Source organism: Hippopotamus amphibius, chromosome 1 (assembly GCF_030028045.1).
Source record: "Hippopotamus amphibius kiboko isolate mHipAmp2 chromosome 1, mHipAmp2.hap2, whole genome shotgun sequence".
Classification (NCBI taxonomy): Eukaryota; Metazoa; Chordata; class Mammalia; order Artiodactyla; family Hippopotamidae; genus Hippopotamus; species Hippopotamus amphibius.
The window spans coordinates 215,274,991-215,301,816 of NC_080186.1; the positions used below are offsets into that span (position 1 = coordinate 215,274,991).

Genomic DNA, 26,826 nt, shown 5'->3' on the forward strand with positions numbered 1-26,826 from the left:
ACACTTGATTTTTATAGTTGAAGAAACTGAGGCATAGATTAAATACTTCCCTAGTTCCCAAAAGTAGTAAACACTGGAGCTGAGATTTGAACTCAAGAAGTTTGGCTGCAGACTTTGTGCTTATAACCAGTGTACCCTACTGCCCCTCTCTCTCGTGGCCAATGGGCTCTTCCATGTGTGCTTGCTCAATTTCAATTTGGTGACTAGTGTTCCAAAAGGAGGTATTGATTACTTATACTGGGGGGCAGGTAGAAAAAGACAATAGAGAATACATTTAAAACTCAACACACAAGGAGGAAATATCAGACAACTCCACCCCCCCCCCGCCCCATTGTCCTTTCAAATTCAACTGCAAACTATATCTCAGACTCTGACAAGTCAATTCAAGTCTGTCTCAAATGGAACTGAAAGTTTCAAGCCACTGATGGAAAATCGAGCATTTTCCTTGGTTCTTGGGAATAAGTCTGGCTTGTTTGAAGCTGGTAAAAGGCCCTTGGGTGGCTGACAGCCTTCCGTGGGAGGGAGATGGCTGATGGAAGGTACCAGGTTTGCCTTCCCTATGGTGGCAGAGCTGGGGCTGTGGCTGCAGACAAGTCCGTGTCTTTCTCAGGGGTTTGCCAATGTGGAGGGAATTTGGATCATGATAGGGAAGCAGAAGAAGGGGCTGGCCAGTAACAGTTCAGAGGAAAAGCATTGGAAGGGTGGAGGAATGAAGCCACACAGCCCAAACGTGGACACTGACACTCCATGTGACACTCCATGTGACACTCCACACTCGACCCAAAGCTGTTCATCCGCAACCTTTTGCAAAAATTACAGTTCTTTTAAATTGGGAAATAATATAGAACCAGATGTGCTTTACTCCCCTGTTCTGGGTCTTCTTGAACCTGGCATATTTGTTGAAAGACAAATGCTTTGTTTCAAAGGCAGTTGGTTCATAGTTGCTGAGTCAATACTAGTAGGAGAAATACCTAGAAATTGGGGTTCAAATTTCACAGCCTGTTGTCATCTTGAGTTTTCTAGTCCATTTTCCTCTCAATTTTTGCATTTGCCTTTTATCCTTCTCCCACCATAGAATGGCAAATTGGGAGGCAAGTCAGCACAGCTTTTCTGTGGCAGTCGAGCAGCCACCTGCGTGGGGAGAGGCAGGGGACAGTAACCTCACGTCATGGGGGAGCCCAGAAGGCAGGAGGCCATATTCTAAAAGATGTCAGAACCCCATAACATGAGGTTTCCACCAGCATGCCACCTAGACTCCCAGCATCTCCCTTACTTAAGCCTTTCCTAGGTCCCAGCCAATCCAGTGTGGCCATGCCCTTTAAGGAGGTTAGAATTTCAGCTTGGGGAGGTGGAGTCTGGCCTCCTCTGAGTTATCCCTCGACATAAAGATGGTGCCAATAATGTATCACCAGAAGCAGGACTGGAGGCAAGGCAGGGAGATGGCTGCCTTAGAATTGATACAAATCGTGCTCTTTTAAATTTTCCAGGTGCTAAGAAAGGGAGTCTAGACTCAGATTTGCCTCCTTCATTAGTGTTGAGATTATTGCTATATTTCTCCCCATCATCATTATATCATTGCTAGAGAGAGGAAATTGAAACAGCTGCTCTTCCTCGTGTGTGCAACTTTTTCTTCTCCCTTTTCCTTTTAAGTCTGCTCCACTTCTACGCAAACTGTGCCTTGCTCTATCCTCTGCCCCTTCTTCCCTTCCCTCCCATGTCCTCACCCCCTTCTTTCTGGTTTCTCCTTCTCCTTTGCCAGTCCGGCCCTCCCCTCCCTGCCCTAGCACTCCCCACACCCTCCTCCTCCTTGGCCTTCCTTTACTCCTTATTTTCACAAATTAACATATTAGAAGCATTAACCGGCAGCCACCCTGAAAAGAGAGGAGGCAGTGAGGGGGAAGAAAATATTACTACCAAGTTTTAACTAATTCCTGCCTCCAGCCCTGAGCCCTGTGGCATTTGCCACGGCTGTGAAATTGCAGTAAACAAGGGGCTGTGCTTATATTTCTAACCTTTCCTCTGTTGGTGTGCTGAAGACATGCATTGAATGTCGAACAATCATCCCATGCTGTCCCCTTCTCAGGGTATCACATATCCTTTTGAAAGAGAATTGCGAGAAGCTCAGATTGGGGTGGGGGGAGGCCTGGGAGGGACGTCTCTAGGAATACAGCAGGAAAATAGTAATTTCTTTTATTGGAAGAAATTTATCATCCTAGTAATCCAGTAATGAGCTGGTCTCAAAATGAGATATTAATTTTCTAAGAATTAACCTGGAGCGCATATATATATACATATATACATATATATATATATATATATCCTTCAGAATTATATTAGAAAATGTTTTTAAAAACACCCTACAGGGACATCCCTGGCAGTCCAGTGGTTAAGACTTCACCTTCCAATGCAGGGGGGTGCAGATTCGATCCCTGGTGGGGGAGCTAAGATCCCACATGCCTCTTGGTCAAAAAACCCAAAACATAAAAACAGAAGCAATACGGTAACAAATTCTATAAAGATTTTTAAAATGGTCCACACCAAAAAAAAAAAAAATCTTTTAAATAGATAAAACACCCTACATTCTTTTAAGAGAGATAAAGAGCTGAGAATGGTGAGAAAGAAGAGGGGGGGTCAAATGAGGATGAAAATATAGCCTTTGATATCCTTACCAACTGTCTTAGCAGCTGCAAGTTCTTCACCTCCACTTGTAGCATTCATTAAGAAGGTTCTTTGCAAAGTCTGAGGGCACTCAGTACTTGAGGGAAAAGAATCTTTTATAGCATCTAGCCCTGTGATACACAATATGTGTAATATGTGTGGGCTCTAACTCTGTGCCAGGCACTGTGTTAATCCTTTTTGCTTTTTTTAAAAAATTATTTATTTATTTTTGGCCACGTTGGGTCTTCCAGGCTACTTTTTGTTTTGGTGCACAGGCTTCTCATTGCTGTGACTTCTCTTGTTGCAGAGCACAGGCTCTAGGTGCATGAGTTTCAGTAGTTGTGGCACACGGGCTCAGTAGTTGCGGCACATGGGCTCAGTAGTTATGGCTCACAGGCTTAGTGGCTCCATGGCATGTGGGATCTCCCTGATCAGGGCTCGAACCCGTGTCCCCTTGGCAGGAGGATTCTTAACCACTATGCCACCAGGGAAGTCCCTGTGTTAATGTTTGTACACATTATCCTATTCCGTCCTCAAGACCAGCCCTGTGAGGAAAGTAAAATGAGCACCCCATTTTTGAGATGGGGAAATAGCTTAGAGAGGTTAAGTAAAATGTTGAGTCACAGAGATTGCCACATATCCATGTTTTCAACAGATGCCTTTAAATTTTTTAATCTTCTGGTTTTCCTTACATTGTTTTAAGGTATTCCATGCCCAGTCCAGCCACCCAGAGCCATCTTTGAAGACTGCGGACAGGTTGGCTCTGCTGCCTTTCACATGTGGCCTCCATCGCCAGGTCCAAGGCAGGGGCTCATGTTTGCATTTTCCAGCCCTCAGGAAATGAGGAATAGGGAGTCTAAGGCAAGTGATTTTTCTTTAAGAACTAGACCAGAAGTTGAACTCTGGTTATACTCAAACCTACTCGTATCCCATTTGCCCAAACTTGGCCACATGGCCCACACCTAGCTTCAAGGGAGACTGGAAGATAGAGTGCTGTGTTTGGGGGCTGTTGGAATATTCTCTATTGCTAAAGGGAGGAGAATGTGGGGAATGGGAGAGGGCAGGCCGTTACCAGGCAATTAACAGACTTGATCAGAGTGCTCGCCTGAAATTTTGCCTTTAAAATAAAAAAAGAGTTAGTTACTCAAATAGTGGAAACAAAGTCTTAGAAGGGATTCTTAAGGGACTTAGTCAATTTTCAAGCTATGTATATGTGTCCATGAAATATTACTCAAGCAGACCAAAGACCTCTACTTGGGCCTGATTCTAGCACTAACTAGCTTTGTGACCTTGGACATATTACTGATAATTAGTTTCTCTCAGCCTATTTTCTCATCTATAATTTTGTCCTGATAATACCAGTCCCAACAGTTGATAAAAATAAGGATTAAATATGATAGCTGTAGAAGGATCCTGGCACAGAATATTTGCTCAGAATTGTGGCTCTTTATTACGATTCAGTTAATAAGCTTTTAATACTCTTCAATACACAGGAGAATAAAGGAGACAGAAGAGTGGGGAGTTTGTGTACAGAGGCAAGCTAGCCAAAATGAAGTGGAATAACAGAACAGTTGGGAGTACAAAAAGAGAAAAATATGTTTATATTTTTTATTGAAGTATTGTTGATTTACATAAATATATTTATATTGGGTTGGCCAAAAAGTTCATTCAGGCATCTTACAGAAAAACCTGAATGAACTTTTTGGCCAACCCAATATTTGAAATTAACAGTGACTGTTAATAAGTTCAAGTAGAGTTAAGGTATGTTTTTCTATGGTGTTCTGTTACTTTTATCTGAAAACATCTTTATTTTGTCTTCTTTCTTAAAGAATATTTTTGCTGGATATAGAATTTTGGGTTGACAGTGGTGTTTTTCTTTCAGCATTTTAAATATTTCCTCTGGCCTTCATTGTTTCTGACAAGAAGTCAGCCTTAATTCTTATCATTGTTTCTCTGTGTGTAATGTGCTATTTTTTTCTAGCAATTTTCAAGATTTTATCTTTGATTCTCAGAAGTATGACTATGATGTACATAGAAGTAGTTTTTCTTTGTATTTATTCATCTTGCACTTTGCTGATCTTCTTGAATCTATAGATTTATATCTTACAATAGATTTTGGCAATTTTGGTCATTATTTCTTCAAATATTTTTTTCTGCTATATCCCCCTTCCTAAACTTTTGGGACTCTAATTTCACATGTGTTAAACTTTCTGATATTGTTCCACAGATCCTTGGGGATCTGTTCATGTTTTCCAATATTTTTTCTTTCTGTTATTTGGAGTGAATAATTTCTGTTGCTTGAGCTTCAAGTTCACTGACTTCTTTCTTTGTCATCTCTATTCTTCTACTAAGCCCAACCAGAATTTTTATTTTAGATATTTTATTTTTCATTTCGAAGATTCCCATTTGATTCTTTTTTAAAATACTTTCCATTTCTCTGCCAAGATTTCCTATTGGTTCATTCATTAAAAGCATATTTTCTTCTATGTCCTTTAACATAGTTATAACAGCTGTTTTAAACTCCTTGTCTACTAATTTCAATTTGTGGGTCATCTTTGAGTTGATCTTCATTGATTTTATTTTTTCTTGAGTCTAGGTCACATTTTTTCATGTATTTATACATTTGGATTATATCCTGGACATTAAATGATACATTATAAAGATCCTGGATTCTGTTTGTCTTTCTGAAAGTTATTGTTTTTATTATTAAAACATAAAACAGGCAGCTAACTTGGCTGAATAGCAGCTGAAATCTCGTTCCAAACTTGTAGTCTTATCTGGGCTGCTTGGAATTTGCTCTATATATGAGTAGTTCAACAGTCAGAGATTTGGGCAGAGTTCATATGCAGAATTTGGGGCTCCCTATTTTTTAGGGTATCCTCCCTTCACTTTTTAAAAATATTTATTTATTGGCTGTGTTGGGTCTTCGTTGCTGTGCATGGGCTTTCTCTAGTTGTGGCGAGTGGGGACTACTCTTCGTTGCGGTGTGCGTGCTTCTCATTGCAGTAGCTTCTCTTGTTGTGGAGTCTGGGCTCTAGGCACGTGGGCTTCAGTAGTTGTGACACATGGGCTCAGTAGTTGTGGCTCATGGGCTCTAGAGCTCAGGCTCAGTAGTTGTAGCACATGGGCTTAGTTGCTCCATGGCATGTGGGATCTTCCTGGACCAGGGATCGAACTTGTGTCCCCTGCACTGGCAGGCATATTCTTAACCACTATGCCACCAGGGAAGTCCCCTCCCTTCACTTTTAAGATGCTGTGCTATCTCTGAACTTTTTCCTCTTATTCTTCAAGTCAGTAAGACTTTAGACCTTCTAGGGTTAGGTGCCCTGCCTGGCACTGGCTAGGGCCCTTAGGTAAAAAGCCATAAAAAATGAAAAAAATTTCCAGTGCCATTCCTTCTTCCATTTGTTGGCTCCCTTTCTTTCTTTTCTTTTTTTTTTTAAAGATTTATTTTATTATTTATTTATTTATTTATATTTATTTATTTATATTTGGCTGTGTTGGGTCTTCATTGCTGCACATGAGCTTTCTCTAGTTGTGACAAAGGGGCTACTCTTTGTTGTGATGTGCAGGCTTCTCATTGTGGTGGCTTCTCTTGTTGCAGAGCACAGGCTCTAGGCACACAGGTTTCAGTAGTTGTGGCATGCAGGCTCAGTAGTTGTGGTGCGTGGGCTTTGTTGCTCCGTGGCATGTGGGATCTTCCCAGACGAGGGATTAAACCTATGTCCCAGGCATTGGCAGGTGGATTCTTAACCACTGCACCACCAGGGAGGTCCCTCTTGGCCCCCTTTCAGTGTTTGCTTTTGTCTGCTCTCCAGTGCCTTCAGGTACCTGTTTGTTTATATTTGTCTAGTGTTTATAGTTTTTATCTTTATGAGGGTTGGCCCAATAGGGGCTTCTCTTCCATTATGAGAAGCTAGAATGTCTGCTGCATTATAAGGCATGCTAGGAGATAATTAAGTGTGGTGGATTAGAGATGGCTTAGATTCTTCAAAATGCTTCCTACTGAGACATGGGATTTGTGTTCCTTTCCCTTGAATCTGAGTGGACTTTTCTTTGACCAATAGAGTATGGTGGAAGTGACACTGTGACAATCTGAGCCAACATTTTAAGAGAACTTGAATCTTCTTGTTTCTGTTCATGGGCACACTTTTCTTAAAGCCCCCAGTTGCCATATATGACATGTCACTACCCTGATGCTTTCATACTGTGAGCAAGCCCAAACAAACTACATGGAGAGGGTAGGTGGAGAAAGTTGTGTATCTTGAAGGGTAGGGGGTGGAGGGGAAAAAGAGAGAGACAGAGACCCCGTCGACTTTTCAGCTCCTGGTCTTCTGAATTATCCCAGCTGAGGTCCCAGGCATCATAAAGCAGAGATGAGCCATCTTCACTGTCCTGTCTGAATTCCTGGCCCGCAAAATCATGACGTATACAGTACTGATAATAAGTTATTGTTTTGAGCCAGTAAGTTTTGAGGTAGCTTGTTACGTAGAAAGAGTTAACCAGAATATTTAAAAATTCATGTTATTTTCAATGAATAATGGATAATGAGTAAAGTTTTTTATGGAAAATTTCCAATTGCCTACATTATATCTAAGACATCAGGTGTTCACACACAGAGTAAATCTACATGTTGAATTTACACTACCCTAATTTTCTTCCTCTTAGCTGCTTCTGGTATTATAGGCCCAGAGTCTCAGGAGAAAATAACTATGCATTGGAAGTTGTTATACTTCATGAATCAACTTATTTTTGTGATGGCAAAAACAGCAGTGCCATTATTGACAGATTAAACTGAGAAACAGTTTAACTAAAGATAAGTAGCTGGAGTGGGGTCACCATGGTGGTGTTAGGATTTGAATTGAGTGTTCCCAAATTCATTGCTTAGTTCAGAGAGCATATTGATTGACTATTGATTGATTTGTGACAAGTTAGATCAATGAGCATAGATGAGTTCAAAATAGCTACTATTATTCAATCGTGAGTCTTAAAAGGAAAATCAAACAGAAGACTTTGGGTCTCCTTTTTTGCACCGATCCCTGTTAACATCAATTAGACTATGTCCTGCTATGATATTCTAATTTTAACAAAAGGAGAAAATGAACTGATTTCAGGGCTGATATCTCTTAACATTTAAAAGGAAATACTTCCATTGAAAATATGAGCACCTTAACCATAGAATAAATGGCTTGACATTTGTGAGAGCAAAGTAGTCAATACAAATATTGAAAAATAAATCATTAACCTCGCTATTTCCAAGTTCAATTTCAAAAACTTGAATATGTCATTAATATATTTTTCCTTCTACTTTCTCTTGATTAAGGCAACCTCTATCACAAAGAAGGAGTTGGCTGCTTTCTCTGATACCCATGACTCTTGGATAGACTAACAGTCTCAGTTCTTCCCTACCTCCTCACTACTTTAGTACCAAGGTAGGAATCTCCCCCATAATGAGTAAGAATAACTTGGAGAGACAGATTTAGTCATGTATCTTGATGTGTTAAGTAAACATTAGACCCTCACGGAAGCATTCCAGGAAAGGCTATGTTGTCTCATTTGAGTGTCTTGACATTGAAAAGGAAACAAAGCTAGGAATTTATTTATAGGGTCCACTCCCAAAGCATATTACGATGTCAAGTTCTTTGACACTCCTCCAATTAACAGGTAGAATCTCATTCCCCTTCCCTTAAATATGAGCTTCCCTTAGTCCTCCACTCTAAGTGATATGGGACACTGGTAACAGTGTGTGGAACTGTCCACTGTAGCTGTTCTGAAGTCAGATGGCTCAAGGGGATGTGGCACAGTACCTCACAGGTATTTGGTGCACCCTCTGATCATGCCAGCCTAGGAGAACTTTTCAAAACACAGATCTGCTTTCGAAACACTCCCCTATTTTTTTTTTTTGATTGGGTTGTTTGTTTTTTTGTTATTGAGTTACATGAGCTGTTTGTACATTTTGGAGATTAATTCCTTGTCATTCTAAATAGACATTTCTCCAAAGAAGATATACGGATGGCCAAAAAGCACATGAAAAGATGCTCAACATCACTAGTTATTAGAGAAACGCAAATCAAAACTACAATGAGGTACCACCTCACACCGGTCAGGGTGGCCATCATCAAAAAATCTACAAACAATAAATACTGGAGAGGGTGTGGAGAAAAGGCAACCTTCCTACACTGTTGATGGGAATGTAAATTGGTATAGCCACTATGGAGAACAGCATGGAGTTTCCTTTAAAAATTAAAAATAGAGCTACCATACAACACACAATCCTACTCCTAGGCATATACCTGGAGAAAACCATAATTCAAAAAGGTATATGCACCACAGTGTTCATTGTAGCACTATTTACAATAGCCAGGACAGGGAAGCAACCTAAATGTGCGTCAACAGAGGAATGGATAAAGAAGATGTAGTACATATATACAATGGAATATTACTCAGCCATAAAAAAGAATGAAATGCCATTTGCAGAAACATGGATGGACTTACAGATTGTCATACTGAGTGAGCTAAGTCAGACAGAGAAAGGCAAATATCATGTGATATTGCTTATATGTGGAATCTAAAAAATGGCACCAATGAACTTATTTACAAAACAGAAATAGAGACAGATATAGAAAACAGTCTTATGGTTACCAGGAGGGGAAGGGGGAGAGGGATAAATTGGAAGATTGGGATTGACATATACACACTACTGTATATAAAACAGATAACTAATAAGGACCTACTGTATAGCACAGGGAACTCTACTCAATACTCTGTGATGACCCATATGGGAAAAAAATTGAAAAAAGAATGGATATATGTATATGTATAACTGACTCACTTTGCTGTAAAGCAGAAACTAACATAACATTGTAAATCAACTATACTCCAATAAAAATTTTTAAAAATTCCCTAATTTATATTCTTCAGTAGTTCCTTATTGCTCATAGGAAAAAAAACAAAATCTTTACCATGATGGCTTTGCCTGATTTGGCCCTACCTGTCTCCAGCTCTTCTGTAGCATTCTCTTCACTCTCTGCTCTCCAACAAATTGGTATTGTTTGATTTCCCCAAAAAGCCTTAGGGCCTTTGCACATGTGGTTCCCTTTTCCTGAAATGCTCAGCCCACACCTATCTCCAAGCCAGTGCAATAACTCTTACTCAGTACTGTACTCCCATATCAGTTCCATCACTTCCCTGGGGAAGCCTTCCCTGATGCTTCAGACTGGATCAGGCTCCTCTGAAAGCTTATTTTATTTTTTAATTGTATATTCCTTTGATTGTATGTTCATTTGATCAATGTCTGTCTCTCACACAAGACTAAAGCCTCAAGAGGACTGAGATCATGTTTCAAATTGAATAGCTGGAATATGGAAGGTGAGTGTGTGTGTGTGTGTGTATGTGTGTTTGTGTACCTGTGTGTGTGCAGGTGTGCATGCTTGAGGTTAGATGCAAAAACATTTGAAGCATTTATATTCTTTTGGTTCTAGGGATCTTTTCAAAAACCTGAATTGACCAAATTTTCTACTCAAAAATGTATATCTTTGAGGAGCATCTGCTATTTTTCCTCCGTTCCAGGGTCATCTTTGGTTTATAGACCCCAGCTCTCCTCGGAAGGAGATGCTAGGGAGAAGAAAGTGGTGGGGTCAGTGCAAAACAGACCAGTGTTAATCTCCCAAAGGAAGGATCCTCTCTCAGTCATTGGCTCCTTAAGGAAAGAGTCCCTAGCTCCTGCTCACTACAATGAATGTGACTGAAGGACATGTATACTTTCTTTTTGCCCCAGGATTGTGGGGAAAAAAATATATTTAGTTGCCAGAGTGGTCCAGACCTCCTTAGTGTGTTTGGAAACTGGAAATTTGGATGGATGAAAGGGGAGTAGAAAGAAACTCAATATTTCAGATTTTCAGAGTTTAATGGCAATAAAGACCCTGTGAGAGCCCCTATTTGGGGATGATTAAGAACAGGGATTGAATATAAATCCAGGGAATTATCCGGGTTCTTTGTGAGGACTGATGAGGCCACATTTGGAATACTATACACAGTTCCAGTCACCTTATTATAAAAGGATATTATAGAAATGGAGAGGGTAGAACAGAGGGCAAAGAGAACCACCCGGGGATTTAAGGATCTTAGCTATTCAGAGTGGTATTCTTTGGCAAAGAAGAGATTAAGTGGGAACTCATTAAAGTATAGACAATTCTGAAGGGAATAGAGAGGATAATTGTTTCAAGGCTATTTGAGTTAGTGTCAAATACAAGAACAAGGGGTTAGTAACTTAAGGTAAGAAAGCGAATTTAGACAGGCATTTTCTAAATCGAGCGTAAACTATAATAAAACAAAGGACTGAGAATGATAAAAATAAGAGACAGCTTTTTCAGGGAAGGAAACATGTAATTTTTTTCAATTTGGTTCATTTGCATTAAATAATGAAGAGTGATGTTTTTTTCTTCTCCACTGTGAACAATTATATCTTATCAGCAGTGATAAAATTAAAAAGGGTTAGAGTGGCTATTTATAATTTTAAAGCATCTAAAGGGGTTGTTGCTAACTCTAGAGAAAGAACACATGGTTTATAGCCTCTTGGCTTTTCTCTGCCTCAACATGTCATAGATTTCTGGCCTGAAACTGCCACAATTCCACATTGCCATTCAGAGTTTTGTGCCGTTGACCAGTCCTGTGAAATTCTAAATTTGTTCAGCCTTTAGCGTACCCAAAACAATGATTTCCAGTGTGATATATACTATTTTACTTAGGCACAAACTTGGGGTGTGGGTGGGGGATAATTATATAGTATATTAAAATATCGACTGTAAGTGGTGGTTTGTTTTATGCTGATCTTAAGAAACGTCCTGCAGTTCAGATGGCGTTTATGAAGCACCAGCTACGTGCTGGGCACTGGGGAAGGTTCAGTGCCTGCACATAAGTTGCCTGATAGGTATTTGCTGAATAGATGCCATCCCTGTCTTCAATGAACTTGCATGATATAATCACATTGGTACCGAAAGGGAGGGAGTAAGTGTAGTGGGGAACAGAAGAGGGACCGTTTGAGCCATAGATAACAGGGTGGTGATCAAGAGACAGGCTCCGAGGTCAGTTTGAAACCCTCCTCCATTGCTATCTGTGCCGTCTTGGCAAGTCATTTCTCTGAGCCTCAGTTTCTTCATCTGTAAAATGAGTATGATAGGAAACCCCTTCGGGGTTTGAGTGAAGGTTAAAGTGAATTGATGTTTATAAATTTCACATTACCTAGTGGCGCTCAAAAATGGCAGCTGCGATTATGAGGCTGAAGGAAGAGAATGGACAAAGGTCATGCAGTAGGAAGCAGGTCTATCTCTGGTGGGTTTACGAGTGGAAGAAGTGTGTTACTTTAATTCTCTAAACGTCTGTTTCTTCATCTGTAAAATGGGACTGGTAATAGTACCTCTCTTGTGGTGTTATTGTATGCAGTATAAAGTGCTTAGCACGGTGACTTGTGCTTAGTAAGTACTAAGTACCGTTTTTGTTATTATCCCAACCTGCTTCAATGAGAAACATCAAGCCCAATGTTAAACTAGCTTCACCCCCCCCCCCCTTTTTTAAACAAAGTAACTGGAAAATAAACTAGCTTTTTTGCCCCCACTAGCCTTACTGCCATTCTCCTTATATGTTACCAAACAATGAAGTCTTCCTAAAGGAAGCCTCAGAATCGCTCATTTGTTGGGTACTTTAAAATTAAGTAGCACAGACAACTTACATGTCACAATATACCCACTAGCAATCCATAGGAGAAAAGCTGTTTGTTTTATTCCTTTTATTCCTACAGAGTATAATCCTAGCACCGATATTCTGGCAGGAAAGCATGATATTCAATACCTTCAGGATGCTAGGGTTTTATTTTTTATTATGGAAAATTCCAAATGTATACAAAACTGGAGAGACTCGTATCCTAAACCACCATGTACCCATCTTGCACCTTCAGTAGTTAGCACCTGACCAATCTTGTTTACCTAGGAACGTCTTTCACAACCCATTTTCAACTAGTTTCTTTTTTTTTCAAAGACAGAAATATTTTCTCTTGTAAATACTTCAATATGTTTCTCTTAAAAATGACTATTTTTAAAAAGTATTTATTTAATTTATTAATTTAGGCTGTGCCACGTCTTTGTTGTGGCACTCGGGATCTACTTCCCCGACCAGGGATGGAACCCAGGCCCCTGCACTGGGAGCTGAGAGTCCTACCCACTGGACCACCAGGGAAGTCCCTAAAAAGCAAGGACTCTTTTTTTTTTTTTAACGTAAATGGCCACAATACCATCATCACACCTAAAAAATTAGCAGTCATTCCTTAATATCATTACATATCTAAACAGTATACAGATTTTTCCAGTTGTGTCATGACTTCTTTGCAGTTGGCTTGTTGTTATTTAGAATCCAAGCAAGTTACATACTCTGCATTTTGTTGATATGCCTCTAAAGAATTTTTAAATTTTTAGGTCCTCCCCTTTTTATTTTTTTGCTATTTATTTACTGAAGAAATCAGATTATTTTTCTATAAAATAAAATTTTTATTAATAAAATAAAATTTTATTTCCTATAAAATTTACCATATTCTGGATCTTGCTAAATGCATTCCCATAGTTGGACACATTCTTCTGTTCTCTGTATATCCTATAGTAAAATCTAGAGCCTTAATCAGATATAGGCTTTATTTTTATTTATTTTTTTTGGCAAGACTATGTCATTGAACATAACGACACATGTGCTTCATTGTTGCCTTACATCAGGAAGCACAAAGCATCCGATTATCTCTCTTTTTGTGATTTTACAACTGATCAGTAGGTTGAGGGGCTGTTAACCTGAATGATCATCTAAAGTTTCCCATTGGCCTTTCACCTAATGGTGAAGTTATCAATTTTTTAATCTTTATGCGCTTATGGATTTATATATATTTGATGTATTTTAATGTATTAGACTTGTTACCCTTTTTAATGCTCAGATTCTTTCACCTTTGGGCAGTGGGCGTGCCTTTGAGTTGGCTCTTGTGTCTTTTGATATGAACTTGGTTGTCTTTAATAGCTTTCTTGCTTTCTGGTATGACAAGGTGTTCCAGGCTCACCTTGCATAGTCCTGGAATCAATCACTTCTCCAAGGAGCGCTGATTCCTTTTAGTAAGAAATTGTATTTAAGACCATAGTCTGGGCACTGGGTTGCTCAGTGCTGCTGGGTTAGCCATTGTTTCTGGCAGACTAGGTTTTAAATACTTGCAAAAGCCAACAACTGGAAGGTTGTAGTGACAAGTTACCCCAGTAACTAATTTGATTTGTTCTCCCAGTAAAATTAGTGTTGTTTTTTTTTTTTAATATTGTCAGACTAGCTGAGGACTACTTAATTTCTCTAAAATGGCAGTAAGATTATAAAATGTTGAAAGGAATGATGTTAGCCAAGAGATGTGAAGAACAAACTAGATTGGGAGTTATAGGGTCAGAATTGAGATGGAAGACAGGTGACGGTCCTAGAAAGTAGAGGGACAAAAGAAGGATGTAGATTGCTTGGCCACCTGTGGGTACTGTTAACCAGGACCAGCCCTACAGCACCAGTGATGTGGCACATGTTTCTTTGTGGCTTTACCTGGCCCCAAATACCTCTCCCTTCCAGCCATGATGTCCCCAGCCTCAAATTCTACTCTTTTCCCCCCTCTTTTCCAAAAGTCTTTTATTTTGTTTAGCTTGATGTATAAGTGTCTATCCTAACCTGTCAATAGCATTTGACACAGGAGATCATTCTCTTCTACTTGGTACACTGTTTTTCACTTGCTTCCAGACACCATATTCTTGGCCTTTCTCCTGTTTCTCTAGCTGCTCCTCAGCCTCCTTTGCTGGTTCCTTTTCATTCAAATTCTACTCTTAGAATCACTTTAGACCAGTGGGTCTCAACATTGATCTTCAACAAAATTTTGACTAATCTATAGCACTACAAATTAATGAAAATCAAATATTTGCCAACTTTAAAAAGTATCCTTCAAACTTCATTCTGAAAATATGTCCTTCCTATTAGGGGAAGGTGTTTTTTGGCTGTTGTTAAATATTCTTTCTCATATGAAGTTATAGTGATGATAGATGCCAATTTTTGATGTTTTTATTGTTTCACAAATATGTCTTCTGAACTATCAATGGTCTGTGAAATCCAAACTTGTGGAACTCATCAGAACCACTATCTGAAATGCTTTGCCACCTGAGAAAGGAAGGAACATGATGGTTGGAGAAGGTGAAGGCACGTTTCTCCTCAGGTTTGAGAGGACAAAGTATTGATACATGCAGGTGCATGGAGGAGGGAGGGTGAAGGTGAAAAAGAGCGGGCTGTGTGTGGGGGTGGGGGGTGGGGAGGGTTAAGTCTACTGAACAGGAACCAGCAGAGGGTCCTAATCAGAAAAACGGGCCCAGGAGGGGGCCCAGGAGGAACATGGCTGAGGGAAGCTTGGGGGACGCTACCCACCTCAGGCTGCCTCCCATCAGTTTAATTCAGCTGAAAAGCATCTACTGGGAACCTAAGAGTTGGGGAGAGCTAAGCAGGGAGGTTGAAAATGAATGTGACACAGTCCCCACCCTTGAGGAAGTCTCATAGCCCAGGTGAGTCTGCCTGATTGGGCCGGTGGCCAGGAAACCATGGTACTTAGGGCAGGACGGGGCCCTTCTCCCCTCCCCCTCCATTTCTGCGGCCCGTTCTCCAGCCCTCTTCTTTCCACCCTCCCCAGCCCCACCAGCCCCACCCCAGAGAGAACAGAGTTCTATTAATTTGGGCATAAAGTGAGTAAAAGGACAAAACAAAACATTTAAAACAGCTTTACTATCCTCCATGGTATCTCAGAGGCTCTGTTCTCAGGTGGGGTCGGTTCGGCGTGGAGATCACGCAGCTGTGGCCCATACCTCTCCAGGCTCACAGACTGCCGGTGGCATTGACCCGTGAAAGGCAAACACAAGGACTCAAGACATGAGCAGCGATGGATCGCGGGATGATGGCGGGATGAAGGGGAGGGCGTTAGGCGCCAGGTCAGTCAGCTTGGACCAGGGAGAATTTGTCTCACAGAAGGCCAGGCTCCAGCCGGGTGAAGCCCTCTTCACCCTCCTCAGGCCTCTGACCTCGCCACCTGCCGTGCTCTGGGCCCTGAGGCCGCCTCCCCAGCCTTGCGCGGGGCCCAGGCTCCCTGCCCCCTGCCCTCCAGAACGCGCCAGTTCCTCCCCGGCCCTCGGACCGTGTGGTGCTTCCCGGTGTCTGCCGGCAGGTAGGATCCAGCCCGATCCCTGAGGGCCATTCTGGGCCAGCGCCGGGAGCGGGGCGGTGGGGGGAGGAGGGCCGGAAAGCTCTCCTGGAAGCGGAGGTGCTATATAAACGCGAACCCTCCCTTTCCTGGGCAGGACAATTCCAAGGCGAGTGTTTGCGCCGCTTCGCAGAGGTCCCTGAGGCGTTCAGCTCTGGTTGATGCTGCTTCATGATGTCCTTTCCCTGTACCATTCCCCCACTGCCTCTGTAGAGCATCCTCTTCTAGACATTTCTATGTCAATGGAATCATGTAATATGTAGTCTTTTGTGACGGGCTTCTTTCACTTAGCATAAACATAAGGTTTATTCATGTTGTAGCATGTCTCAGCCTGCCATTCCTTTTTTAAAATTTATTTATTTACTTTATTTATGTATTGGCTGCATTGGGTCTTCGTTGCTGCACACGGGCTTTCTCTAGTTGCGGTGAGCGGGGCTCCTCATTGCGGTGTGTCTTCTCGCTGCCGAGCACGGGCTCTAGGCGCGTGGGCGTCAGTAGTTGTGGCACATGGGCTCGATAGCTGTGGTTCATGGGTTCTAGAGTGCAGGCTCGCTCAATAGCTGTAGCACATGGGCTTAGTTGCTCGGCATGTGGGATCTTCCTGGAGCAGGGATCAAACCCATGTCCGGTGCATTGGCAGGCAGATTCTTAACCACTGCGCCATCTAGGAAGTCCTGCCATTCCTTTTTAGGGTCAAATAGTAATTCATGGTATGCATAGACCACATTTTATTTATGCATTTGTCAGTTGATGTGCTTTGGGGTGTTTCCACTTTTTGGCTATATTGAATAATGCTGCTATAAACATTCATGTACAAGTTTTTATGTGAACATACGTTTTCATTTCTCTAGGGAATATATTTTAGAGTGGAAGTACTAGGTCATATGGTAGCTCTGTTTAACATTTTGAGAAACTACCAGGCTGTTTTCTACAGAGGCTACATCATTTTACATTCCCACTAGGCATATATGGAAGTCCCAATTTCTCCATATCCTTGCCAACACTTGCTATTATCTGTCCTTTTTTTTTTTTTTGAGTCCAGGCCTTTTATTTTCTTTACACCCTTCATGCCATGAGCTCATAGGGAATGGGCTCCAGCAGCTCAGGCCCCTTTCCATTGGTTCTTATGAAATGTGCGTCCCTGGGTGGAGCAGGCTGGCACTTCAGCTGAACCCAAGTACCCTTCTCTTTGGCTTCCTTCTTTTTCTGATCATTTTCCTTTACCCGTTTCAGGAAGCTATCTCGGCTCTTAGAGTGCTTAACATGCTCGATATGCACATTAATTCTCTTGGCAAGAATCTTGCCCTTAACTTGTTTGTTTACAATGATGCCAACAGCATGCTGGGTAACATTGTAGACTCTTCCAGTTTTGCCATGGTAACATTTGTGGGGCGTTCCTTTTTGTACAGTGCCCATTCCCTTGATATCTACAATATCACCTTTCTTGTAGATTTGCATGTATGTGGCCAAAGGAACAACTCCATGTTTTCTAAAAGGCCTAGAGAACATGTAGCGGGTGCCCCTCCTCTTCCCTTTTGTGTTGGTCATTTTGGCCAATTACTGGAAGATGGCGGTTCCAGCTGAAAGGCTCTGTCTTTTTTTTTTTTTTTTTTTTTTTAATATTTAGGTTGTTTCTGTGTCTAGGCTATTGTGAACAAATTCTTCAAGATACTGATTTCATTTCGTTTGGATATATGCCCAGTAGTAGGATTGTTTGATCATGTGGTAGTTTTTTTATTTTTTATTTTTTTATTTTTGGGGGGGTACACCAAGTTCCATCATCTGTTTTTATACACATATCCCCGTATTCCCTCCCTCCCTTGACTCCCCCCCCACCCTCCCCCGAGTCCCCCCCACCCTCCCCGTCCCAGTCCTCTAAGGCATCTTCCATCCTCAAGTTGAACTCCCTTTGTTTTACAACAACTTCCCACTGGCTATCTATTTTACAGTTGGTAGTATATATATGTCTGTGCTACTCTCTCTGTCTTTTTTATTCTAGCCATCCTAGTGGGTATCTCATTATGATTTTGATTTGTGTTTCTCTAATAGCTAAGGATGAACATCTTTTCATGTGCCTATTTCATGTGCGTATCTTCTTTGGAGACATGTCCTTTGCCCATGGGCTTGTTTAGTAAATGTTGGTGTTACTCTGGGTTCAGTGTTGACCCCTTTTTCTCTTTTCATACACATTTACACTAATGCCCACTCCTTATTCATTTTCTATTCATTTATTCAATCATATTTTATTCAACAAACATTTATTAAGTTTCTAAAATGTGCTGCTTCTGTGCTCAGTGTTGAAGCCAAACAGCCAGGAATAAACAGATGAGGTCCTTCCCAATGAGAAGCTTGCATTCTTAGAAGGGATGAATACATTAAATAAAGAAGCAGCTAAGTAAGATCATGTATGACAGTGGAAGAGCTATGACATTAATATGATAGAGTGATGAAAAGAGCATGGTGGTTGGGTGAGGGCAGTGGGCATTTCTTTAGACTGGGGGGTTGGGGAAGGCCTCTCTTAGGAGGTGATATCTGAGCTGAGATATTCATGATAAGAAAAAGCAAACCGTAGGAAGAATAGGGAGGGGCATCCCAGGCTGAGGGAAGCAAGTGAGAGGAAGGAGCTTTGTGTGTTCAGGAAGTGAGAAGGCTGGTATAGCTGGAACATCGTGAACTAAGAGGAAAATGGCAGGAGGTGAAGTCAGAGAGGCTGGCATGACCTTCCTTTTGGAGGACCGTCAAGAAAAAGTTTTCTAAACCTGGGATTCCTGGGATTATTCCTGATATGACTTTGGGGAGAACAGTCAATAAACAATAAGCATACAGGTATGCTTCAAAGTTAAAAAAAAAAAACCAAAAAACTCAACTTCTCTGTGCCTCCTTCACATCCTAATTATAACTCTTCCCACATAGAAGCAGAAAGATGCTGTAGCCGAGAACAGCTAATAAATAAAAAAATGGCATGAACCATTACTTTGTTTAAAATAGAAAAATAAAACCCAAACCAGCACTACAGGGTGACAATTTATGGTGTTGGAAATGCCTTCAGAAGTCTTTTTAGAGTTTTGTGTTGAATGTTTATGGAAGGTGTAAAATTCTTATAATGCCAGCGTTTTATGAACATTGCCGTTGGCGACCCCTTTTAGCTTGATCCCCGCTTTCAGGGAATGTGGATTTTCCTTCATTTATTCATATTGTTTCCAGTCCATCAAAAATAGACAAGATGTAACAGGACAGTCCATTTGTACCATCCTTTTTGCAAATAATTGCTAGAAGCACTTTACGGTTGTCAAAGCCCCACCGATGTGACTCCCGAGTGGTCCTCTGTGTTAAAAAGCACATGCTTCCCACTCATCTTTGTATTCCTCTCCCATTTCTACCACCGGGAGGATAATCAGGCTGGGAGAAGCAGCCCTTTAAAATTCAGTGCTACGCAAAGGGCAAGAAAAGGGGTGAAACTGATATATGCAAAACCCCCCAAAGAAGAGGGAAGCAGGGACTCCCTGTGTTTAAGAATGAGCTTTATGAACGAGTCAGGCAAAGCTCAGATTTACCAGATATGCAGAACCATACGCGTGCATTAATTAAAGGAATGTGAAAGAGGAGGAGGGGATCTGAGCAAATAACAAAGCTGCAGTGTATGCGTGCAATGATTTTTCATTCTGTTTCGCTTCAGCTCTGCCCCTGCAACAGAGGATCTAATCAATCTGCCGGCTATTAAGTTTGTTAATTGATAATGCTTACTAATTAGGCTGTGCGCAGTTACTTAAGAGACTTTGCTAAGGTGATTGTAGGCACAAGTCCAAATGGAGTTTAAAGTATTCTGTGTGAGGTTAAAACCCATCAACCAGAATAGATGGATTTTATATTATAACAGAAGGCACAACGTACCCATAAGTATTTAATGTATTGCACAGTTATCCATTATTACGTATTTTAACTCTACAAAATAATTAAAAATGGAAAAACAACTACTAAAAACTATAACTAAATCACATCAGTGAGAGTGTGAAGAAGTGTCAATGAGAGAGCACTATTTTCTCATCAAAGTAAATGTTTAATTTTCTCATTTATATTTGGGAACAGCCAGGGTTAGCAGGGGAGGAGGGTTTGTGAGAAGCAGGACTTATGGAACTGTGTGGACACCAGAGGCACTGAACAGCCTCAAATGTCAGGTTGTGATGCCCACGTTTCAAAGGTCAGCACTCCAGAGGCTGCCCAGTTGACCCATAGAAACACATTATCTGGGAGCTCAAGGTGGAAACGTTTATCAACCATAGAATTAGCTGCTGGTCCTATGGTTTGTACCCTTTGGAGTGCTGTTGTTTTGGGCATGGGCTGACAAGGACGTTCAGGCATCCTGCAAATGTCCCTTGTGAAAATGTTCTCAAGGAGGATGGCTCATCCCACTCTATGTCTTGGAGAACGAATCAGTTCCACTTTAGGCCCAAGAGATATGTCTGGTTGGATCCAAAAAGATGTCTCCAGATCAGAGTGACGTCTCACTCTGCTCTGGTGAATTTCTTAGATGTTCAGGAGGGTCAAGGACCACTGCTAGCTCAGAAATCAAATCACAGGGCTAACCTGGAAGAGGTCAAAATTCCTCATGAGGCCCTAAAACCTTCCTGTTCTTCTGGAAAATTCAGACACAAGCTTTATGGACTTTTTATTCATTCATTCAGCAGCTAACTCTTGAGTAGATTATATGTTCCAGGCACAAGTTCTGTACTAGGGATACCAGTGATGATCGAGACAGGTGGAGTCCCCCCCCTTCACACAGTGGGAGTCCAATGCAGCTAGCACACGCTGCCAGAGGGAGCTTTCTGAAAATGATAATGTATTCATGTACCTCCCCTGCTTAAAATTACTGGTTCCCCTTGTAGTAACCCATAATGGAAAAGAATCTGAAAAAGAATAGAGAGAGAGAGAGAGATAAAAAATACCTATATCAGAAATCAAATCTCTATCTAATCTAAATCACTTTGCTGTACACCTGAAACTATCACAACATTGTAAATCAACTATACTTCATAAAAAAAAAACTTACTGGTTCCTCCAGGATCAAGTCCAAATTCCTTAGTATGAGGTTCTCTAGATATTTCTTCCTTTCCATAAGGTATTTTTTGAGAAACTTCTGTAGTCTAGGCCCTGTACCAGGTGTTGCATATACAGCAGAAAGCCAAATAGATACAGTCCCTGCCTACAGGGAGCAGTATTGGGCAGACTTAAGACATATCCAGGGCAAAATCTTGGACCCACAAATTTGGGTCCAAATCAGGCTGATCCCTGGGGTTTCTAGGTAGAACCATAATATGGCAGTTCGTTGTCCCCCAAATTGTATTCCTATCAAATTATTGATATCAATTATCAATTATTGTGTTACTATTAAATTTTGTGGGTGTAGGGAAGAAACAAATAGTGGAGTTGACATTCATAAAAATGCTCCTCGGCTGATCTGCTATTAGGAGTGGGAGAAAAGCTCCCACCAAAGACTGTTTAGCAGGAGCAGAGGTGTCTATTTTATTTTCACTCCTTAGGCAAACCAAGCAGTTTGTGGTTCCTATAAACAGAAATATGAAGCTAGCAGGAGGCAGTGGTGTAGGTAGTATGCATTTAATTAACAAATGAATTGTGCTCCTACAGTGTGACATTGAACCTGGAGCTGATCTATACTGCTTTGTTTTAGCTATTTTGAGATGACTGAATTCAATGACTCTGGGTAGGGAAAACTAATCTCTGAATAGTCGATTGAAAGCATCTAAGGGAAAAAATAACTGGAGGCTCACTATGCTTATGGTCAAACATCCTTAACTTGGTCAAATAGCATAATACAGGATTGGGGTGAGTAAAGACTGAGAGAATAAGCCATTTCCAAGAACTATTTGTGCAAGCTAGAGTTTGTCTGTGTATATTGAGCACATGGTAAAAGTAGGATACCCATGGCAGGACTGCATAAGTGCAGTAATTAGTGTTTAACAATCACAAAAGTATTTCTTGTGAGCATATGCCAATGACACAAGCATTTACTCTTACGGTTCCAAAAGATAAGATTGGATTTAAAAAATTTTGGAAACAATTAAAAACTACACATGCAATTATTTTTCTTCCTTGTTAAATAGAGGTGACAGGGTCTTGTCATTTGATGTTATCATTTGAGTAATACTGAAAATGAATAATTTTCTAAGAACTGAATGGTTTTAAAAATAAATTCCAGGTGAAGAAAGTAGGAATGAAAGCCCTCAATTTTGACATTTGTTCCCCCAAAATGAAGTCTGATACTTTTCAAGACTGTAGAACTATATACCAAAATCTGTTACAGTCATTGGGGAATAGGTATTTTCTAGACTTTTACTGGAATGATCAGTAAGTTGCCTATGCACTCCTTTTTATTTATCTGTATGAGTTGAGAAAATTATAATAGTATTCTTTTCATATACAGATCATGAGATTTATTAGTCAGGGTGGTTTAATTGCTGTAACAAATAGTCCTAAAATCTTAGCAGTCTATCACATAAATGAGTTTTGCTGTTATTGTTTTCCCTATTTGTATCAGTCCAATAAGGGTTGGCAGGGAGACTGCTCCACACAGTCTTTTAGGAACCCAAGCTCCTTGCAGAATAGTGCTGTATTCTCTAAAGCCTTAAGAGGCTGTGTTTAGCTGACATAAGGGAAAAAGAAGGGAGGATTGCTATGTGCCAGGCCTAAAGGTGGTGTACATCATTTCTGCCCATATTCTACTGGGCAGAACTTAGCAGACGGCTGCACCTATTCCAAGAACGACTGCAAAATATAGTTTAACTGGGTGCCTATGAGGAAAAGAGAACAGTTAGCCAGTCTTTACTATACAAGATTAACCCAAACAATATCTCTAAAGGAAAGGTTAGCAACCAAAGGTAATAAGCCTTCTCCATCTTTGGCTACGTGGAGACAGCAACCAAGACCACATTGTTGACTAGATATCCGCCCAAGACATTTTATTTTTTTATTTGACTGAGCGGCCTGTGGGATCTTAGTTCCCCGACCAGGGATTGAACTCCCGTGCCCCTCAGTGGAAGCTTGGAGTCCTAACCACTGGACCGCCAGGGAAATCCTCCCCCCAACATTTTGTAAAGGGAGATCTGATCAGCATAACAAGGGCTGCACAAAATAATGCAATAAGAATTCCAAGGAAACGTCTCTTGTTATTAAACCACAGTGTGTTGAGTCGATCTATTTTTATCCATTTCTGAGCCCAAGGGAAGTTGGTGTGTGCCATTGTTCCATCTGCCTGTATTTCCTTTAAGTGCCCCTGGCATACACAGACCCTACCAATGACCCACCACTCTAAGTTTTGTCACCAGCCCCACTGACACTTTATTTTTCTGAGCATCAGCCCCCAACAGTTTCAGGTTTGAAGATGAAGTTAAAGAGGCCCCTGATGACGGTGAGGCCGCAAGACCTCATTGGTCTACAAAGAGCTATAAAATCTCTCACAAGCTCCTAAGAACTCAGGCTGGTCAGAAATTACAGGTTTATCTATATACAGCTTTGCCCCGATTCATAAGAGGTAGATTTTATAAAACAGTTCAATTAGAAGGTAATTATTTTCTTTACCACGAAATCCACTAGTTGAATTCCTTTAGCTGGCAAACTTCTCTAGTGTAGTCAAAATATTCACTGATACGCAAACATTTTAGATACTCTTGAGAAGTTGTATGGCTTTTCAGTAATAGTTAATGTATCATCTAAAGCATAATAATAGATACATGGATAAATAGATATACATTTAATCTGTTATACATTCTCTTGTTTAGCTATGAGAGGGTGGTTTCATTTCATTTTGTCTTTGGGAGAGAATTGATTTCATCATGAGTGATTGTGATGTTACTCTATTTCTTGCCATATTTTCATAATTATTTTCCAGGTAAAAAGTCTTATACAGGTTGGTGCATTAGAAATCAATATTTTTTTAGACTTGTTAATCAACTGTGTTAGGTAGAAGTGCCAAGCATATTTTACAAATTGGACACCTCACCTTATTTACTCCCCAAATGAGCTATCTTAAATGAGCCAGAAAAATGAATAAAAACTTTGGGTTGTCTGTCAGTTAATATGTAGATAAAAGAAAAATTATTGACTTTCAGCTTATTTCTACTATCAATTAAATTATGTTAATTTTAAATTTTAAAAATGAAGATGAATGAATCTCATTTTTTTTTACAAAGTCTCAAACATTAACTCAAATTATTCCAAAATGATGGTTATCATCTAGTACATTGGAAGGAATAGAAAATTACTTAATAATTCAGCATATCTGATCAGAGACTTTGACAAGGTATCTGAACTGGTCAGGATTGCATTTGGTTGCATGTAACAGAAGCCTGACATTAAAAGGTTGGTTAGTTTGATTTTTTATCATGTAACAGTGACTCTGGGGCTAGTTATTCAGGGCTGCTTTGAAACCAGGCTTTCTCTATCTTCCTGATTCACTATTCTTCAAATGTGTTTTGCATCTTCCATGGTCAAAATATGATAGCTGTGCTTCTAGGCATTGTATCTGCATTCCAGGAAGGAAGAAAAGATGGCTAGAAAGTCTGTCCCCCTTTCAGTAGCTTTCTCAGAAGCTTCCCTCAGCACTTCTGTTTCTTATCTCTTGTTGCATATCTTGTGCTTGTCTCTCCAGATCTACTCCCACCCCTCATCCTGCTCTGGGCCCTGGCAGGATGGATCCTTTGCCCTCTGGCTTCCAGGGAAGCTGCAGCCCCATTTGCTCTGTGAGGCCAGTGGAAGGTACTGGAAGGAGATGAGAAGGTGAGAGAAGAGTGAGGTTGAATAATTATTTCCTGAGCTCACGCCCTGTAGTTCATTAAAAATAGGCTCCATCCTTCTCCTAAAGCCTCAGCCCCTGTCAGTTAGTGGAGAGTTGGTCAAGACAGGATTGGACTAGGGCTGGTGAGAGCTGGGAAAGGGCTCCTTCTACAGATAGCTTCATCACAGCCACCTTGCGCTTGAATGTGAGTGGAACTGAGGCACCTTTTGCTTTGTGAGAGTAACCCACCCTGTGGGATCAGATGTCTGTGTTCCCAGCCAAGTCATGCTTCACGATAGAATCAGACAGCCGAAGCCTGGCTTTCCCTCACACCTTCATTACACCTGGGCTGTGCCCAGGTCTTCCCCTATCTTTCATTTATTTACATTTAAATGGAACCTCAAGCAGACAGAACTATTCTGTTCTACTGGTTTATGACATATAGGCTTCATTGTTCATGTGTGGTGCTATCTTTTATTTATTTCTTTATTCTTGTAATGTATTAAACACCTGTGAAATCATCACTTGATGCCAAAACTGAACCATTGACAATAACTTACACCCACTTCTGTGCTCCTCCCCTATCTTGTCACCTCACTCCCAGAAGATAATCACTGTGTATATGCAATAGGAAAAATGTTTTATTATATATATATGTGTGTGTGTGTGTGTGTGTGTATATACACACATATATATATATGCCTTCATAAAACAACTATTACAAACTGTAGGTAACTTTGTAACTTCTGGGACGTGATTTTTTGTTTTTTACGAAACATTATGTTACTGAGATCCACCCATTGTTGTTGCAGGTGGTTATAGTTCATTATTCCTGCTGTATCATATTCCATTAGTTATTTATCCTCACGTTGATGGATATTTGAGTCTTTTCTAGTTTTTTGCTATTACAAGTAGTGCTGCAATGAACTTCCTTACACACATTTTTTGATACATGTATGTACAAGTTTCTCTTGGTTATAGAACTGATCCACCTTGGAATATATAAATGTTCATGTTTACAGAATAATATCGCATTATTTTTCAAAGTGGTTGTGCCTTTGTATACTCCCACTAGTAATATACCAGAAATCCTCCTGATCTGTATCTTTTCAACAATTGGTACTGTCAGACTTGTTGAATTTTGCAGATTAAATGAAGGAAAAATGGTATCTCTTTGTAGTCTTGATTTATGCTTCTCTAATTACTAATGTGGTTAAGCATCTTCTTGGATGTGTATTGCCTGTAAATATTTTCTAGTCTGTGTAATGCCTATTCAGGTCTTTTGCTCAGTTTATTTTATTTTATTATTTTTTATAGCTGAAGTATAATTGATATTCAACATGATATTAGTTTCAAGTGTGCAACGTAATGAGTCAGCATTTGTATGCATTGTGAAATGACACTTCAATAAGTCTAGTGAGCATCTGTCACCATACAAAGTTACAAAATGTTTTCCTTGTGATGAAAACGTTGAAGATTTACTTTCTTAGCAACTTTCAGATTTGTAATACGTTATTATTGACCAGAATCCCCATTCTGTACATTACATTCCCATGATTTATTTTATAACTGGAGGTTTGTACCTCTTGATCCCCTTCACCCATTTTGCCCACACCCAACCCCCTCTTCTCTGATAACCATCAGTCTGTTTTCTGTACCTATGAGTCTGGGTTGGTTTTCTTTTATTCTTTAGATTCCACACATAAGTGTAGTCATACAGTATTTGTTGAAACATATGACCTAGCATATCACCTACTTTTGGAAATGTTCCATGTGTGCTCAAGAAGAATGTCTACTCTCCAACTGTTGATAGGAGAATTCTATATATGCTCATTAAGTGATGGTTATAAATTGTGTTCAAATCTTCTAAGCTTTCACTGATTTTCTACCTGCCTAACCTATCAAAATCTGAGAAAGAAAAGGAAAACAACTCAGTTTTAAAGTGAGTAAAAGAATCATGCTTCCTGATTTCACACTACATTACAAAGCTATCGTTATCAAAACAGCATGGTATTGGCATGAAAACAGACACATATATCAATGGAACAGAATAGAAATAAACCCACACTTACATGGTCAATTAATCCATGAC

At 40.4% G+C, this 26,826-nt stretch overlaps 1 protein-coding gene across 1 annotated transcript; it reads right to left on the minus strand.

Moving 5' to 3' along the window:
• Positions 1-17,011: 17,011 nt before the first annotated feature.
• On the minus strand, positions 17,012-17,516 carry LOC130830970 (60S ribosomal protein L21-like). The gene has a single exon (XM_057698276.1). It carries the CDS (start codon positions 17,492-17,494, stop codon positions 17,012-17,014), a length of 483 nt encoding a protein of 160 aa, XP_057554259.1. The 5' UTR covers positions 17,495-17,516.
• Positions 17,517-26,826: the final 9,310 nt, after the last annotated feature.

Excerpts from the sequence above, each read along its gene's own strand:
- LOC130830970 (XM_057698276.1), bottom strand. The coding sequence starts at position 17,494 with ATGACCAACACAAAAGGGAAGAGGAGGGGCACCCGCTACATGTTCTCT.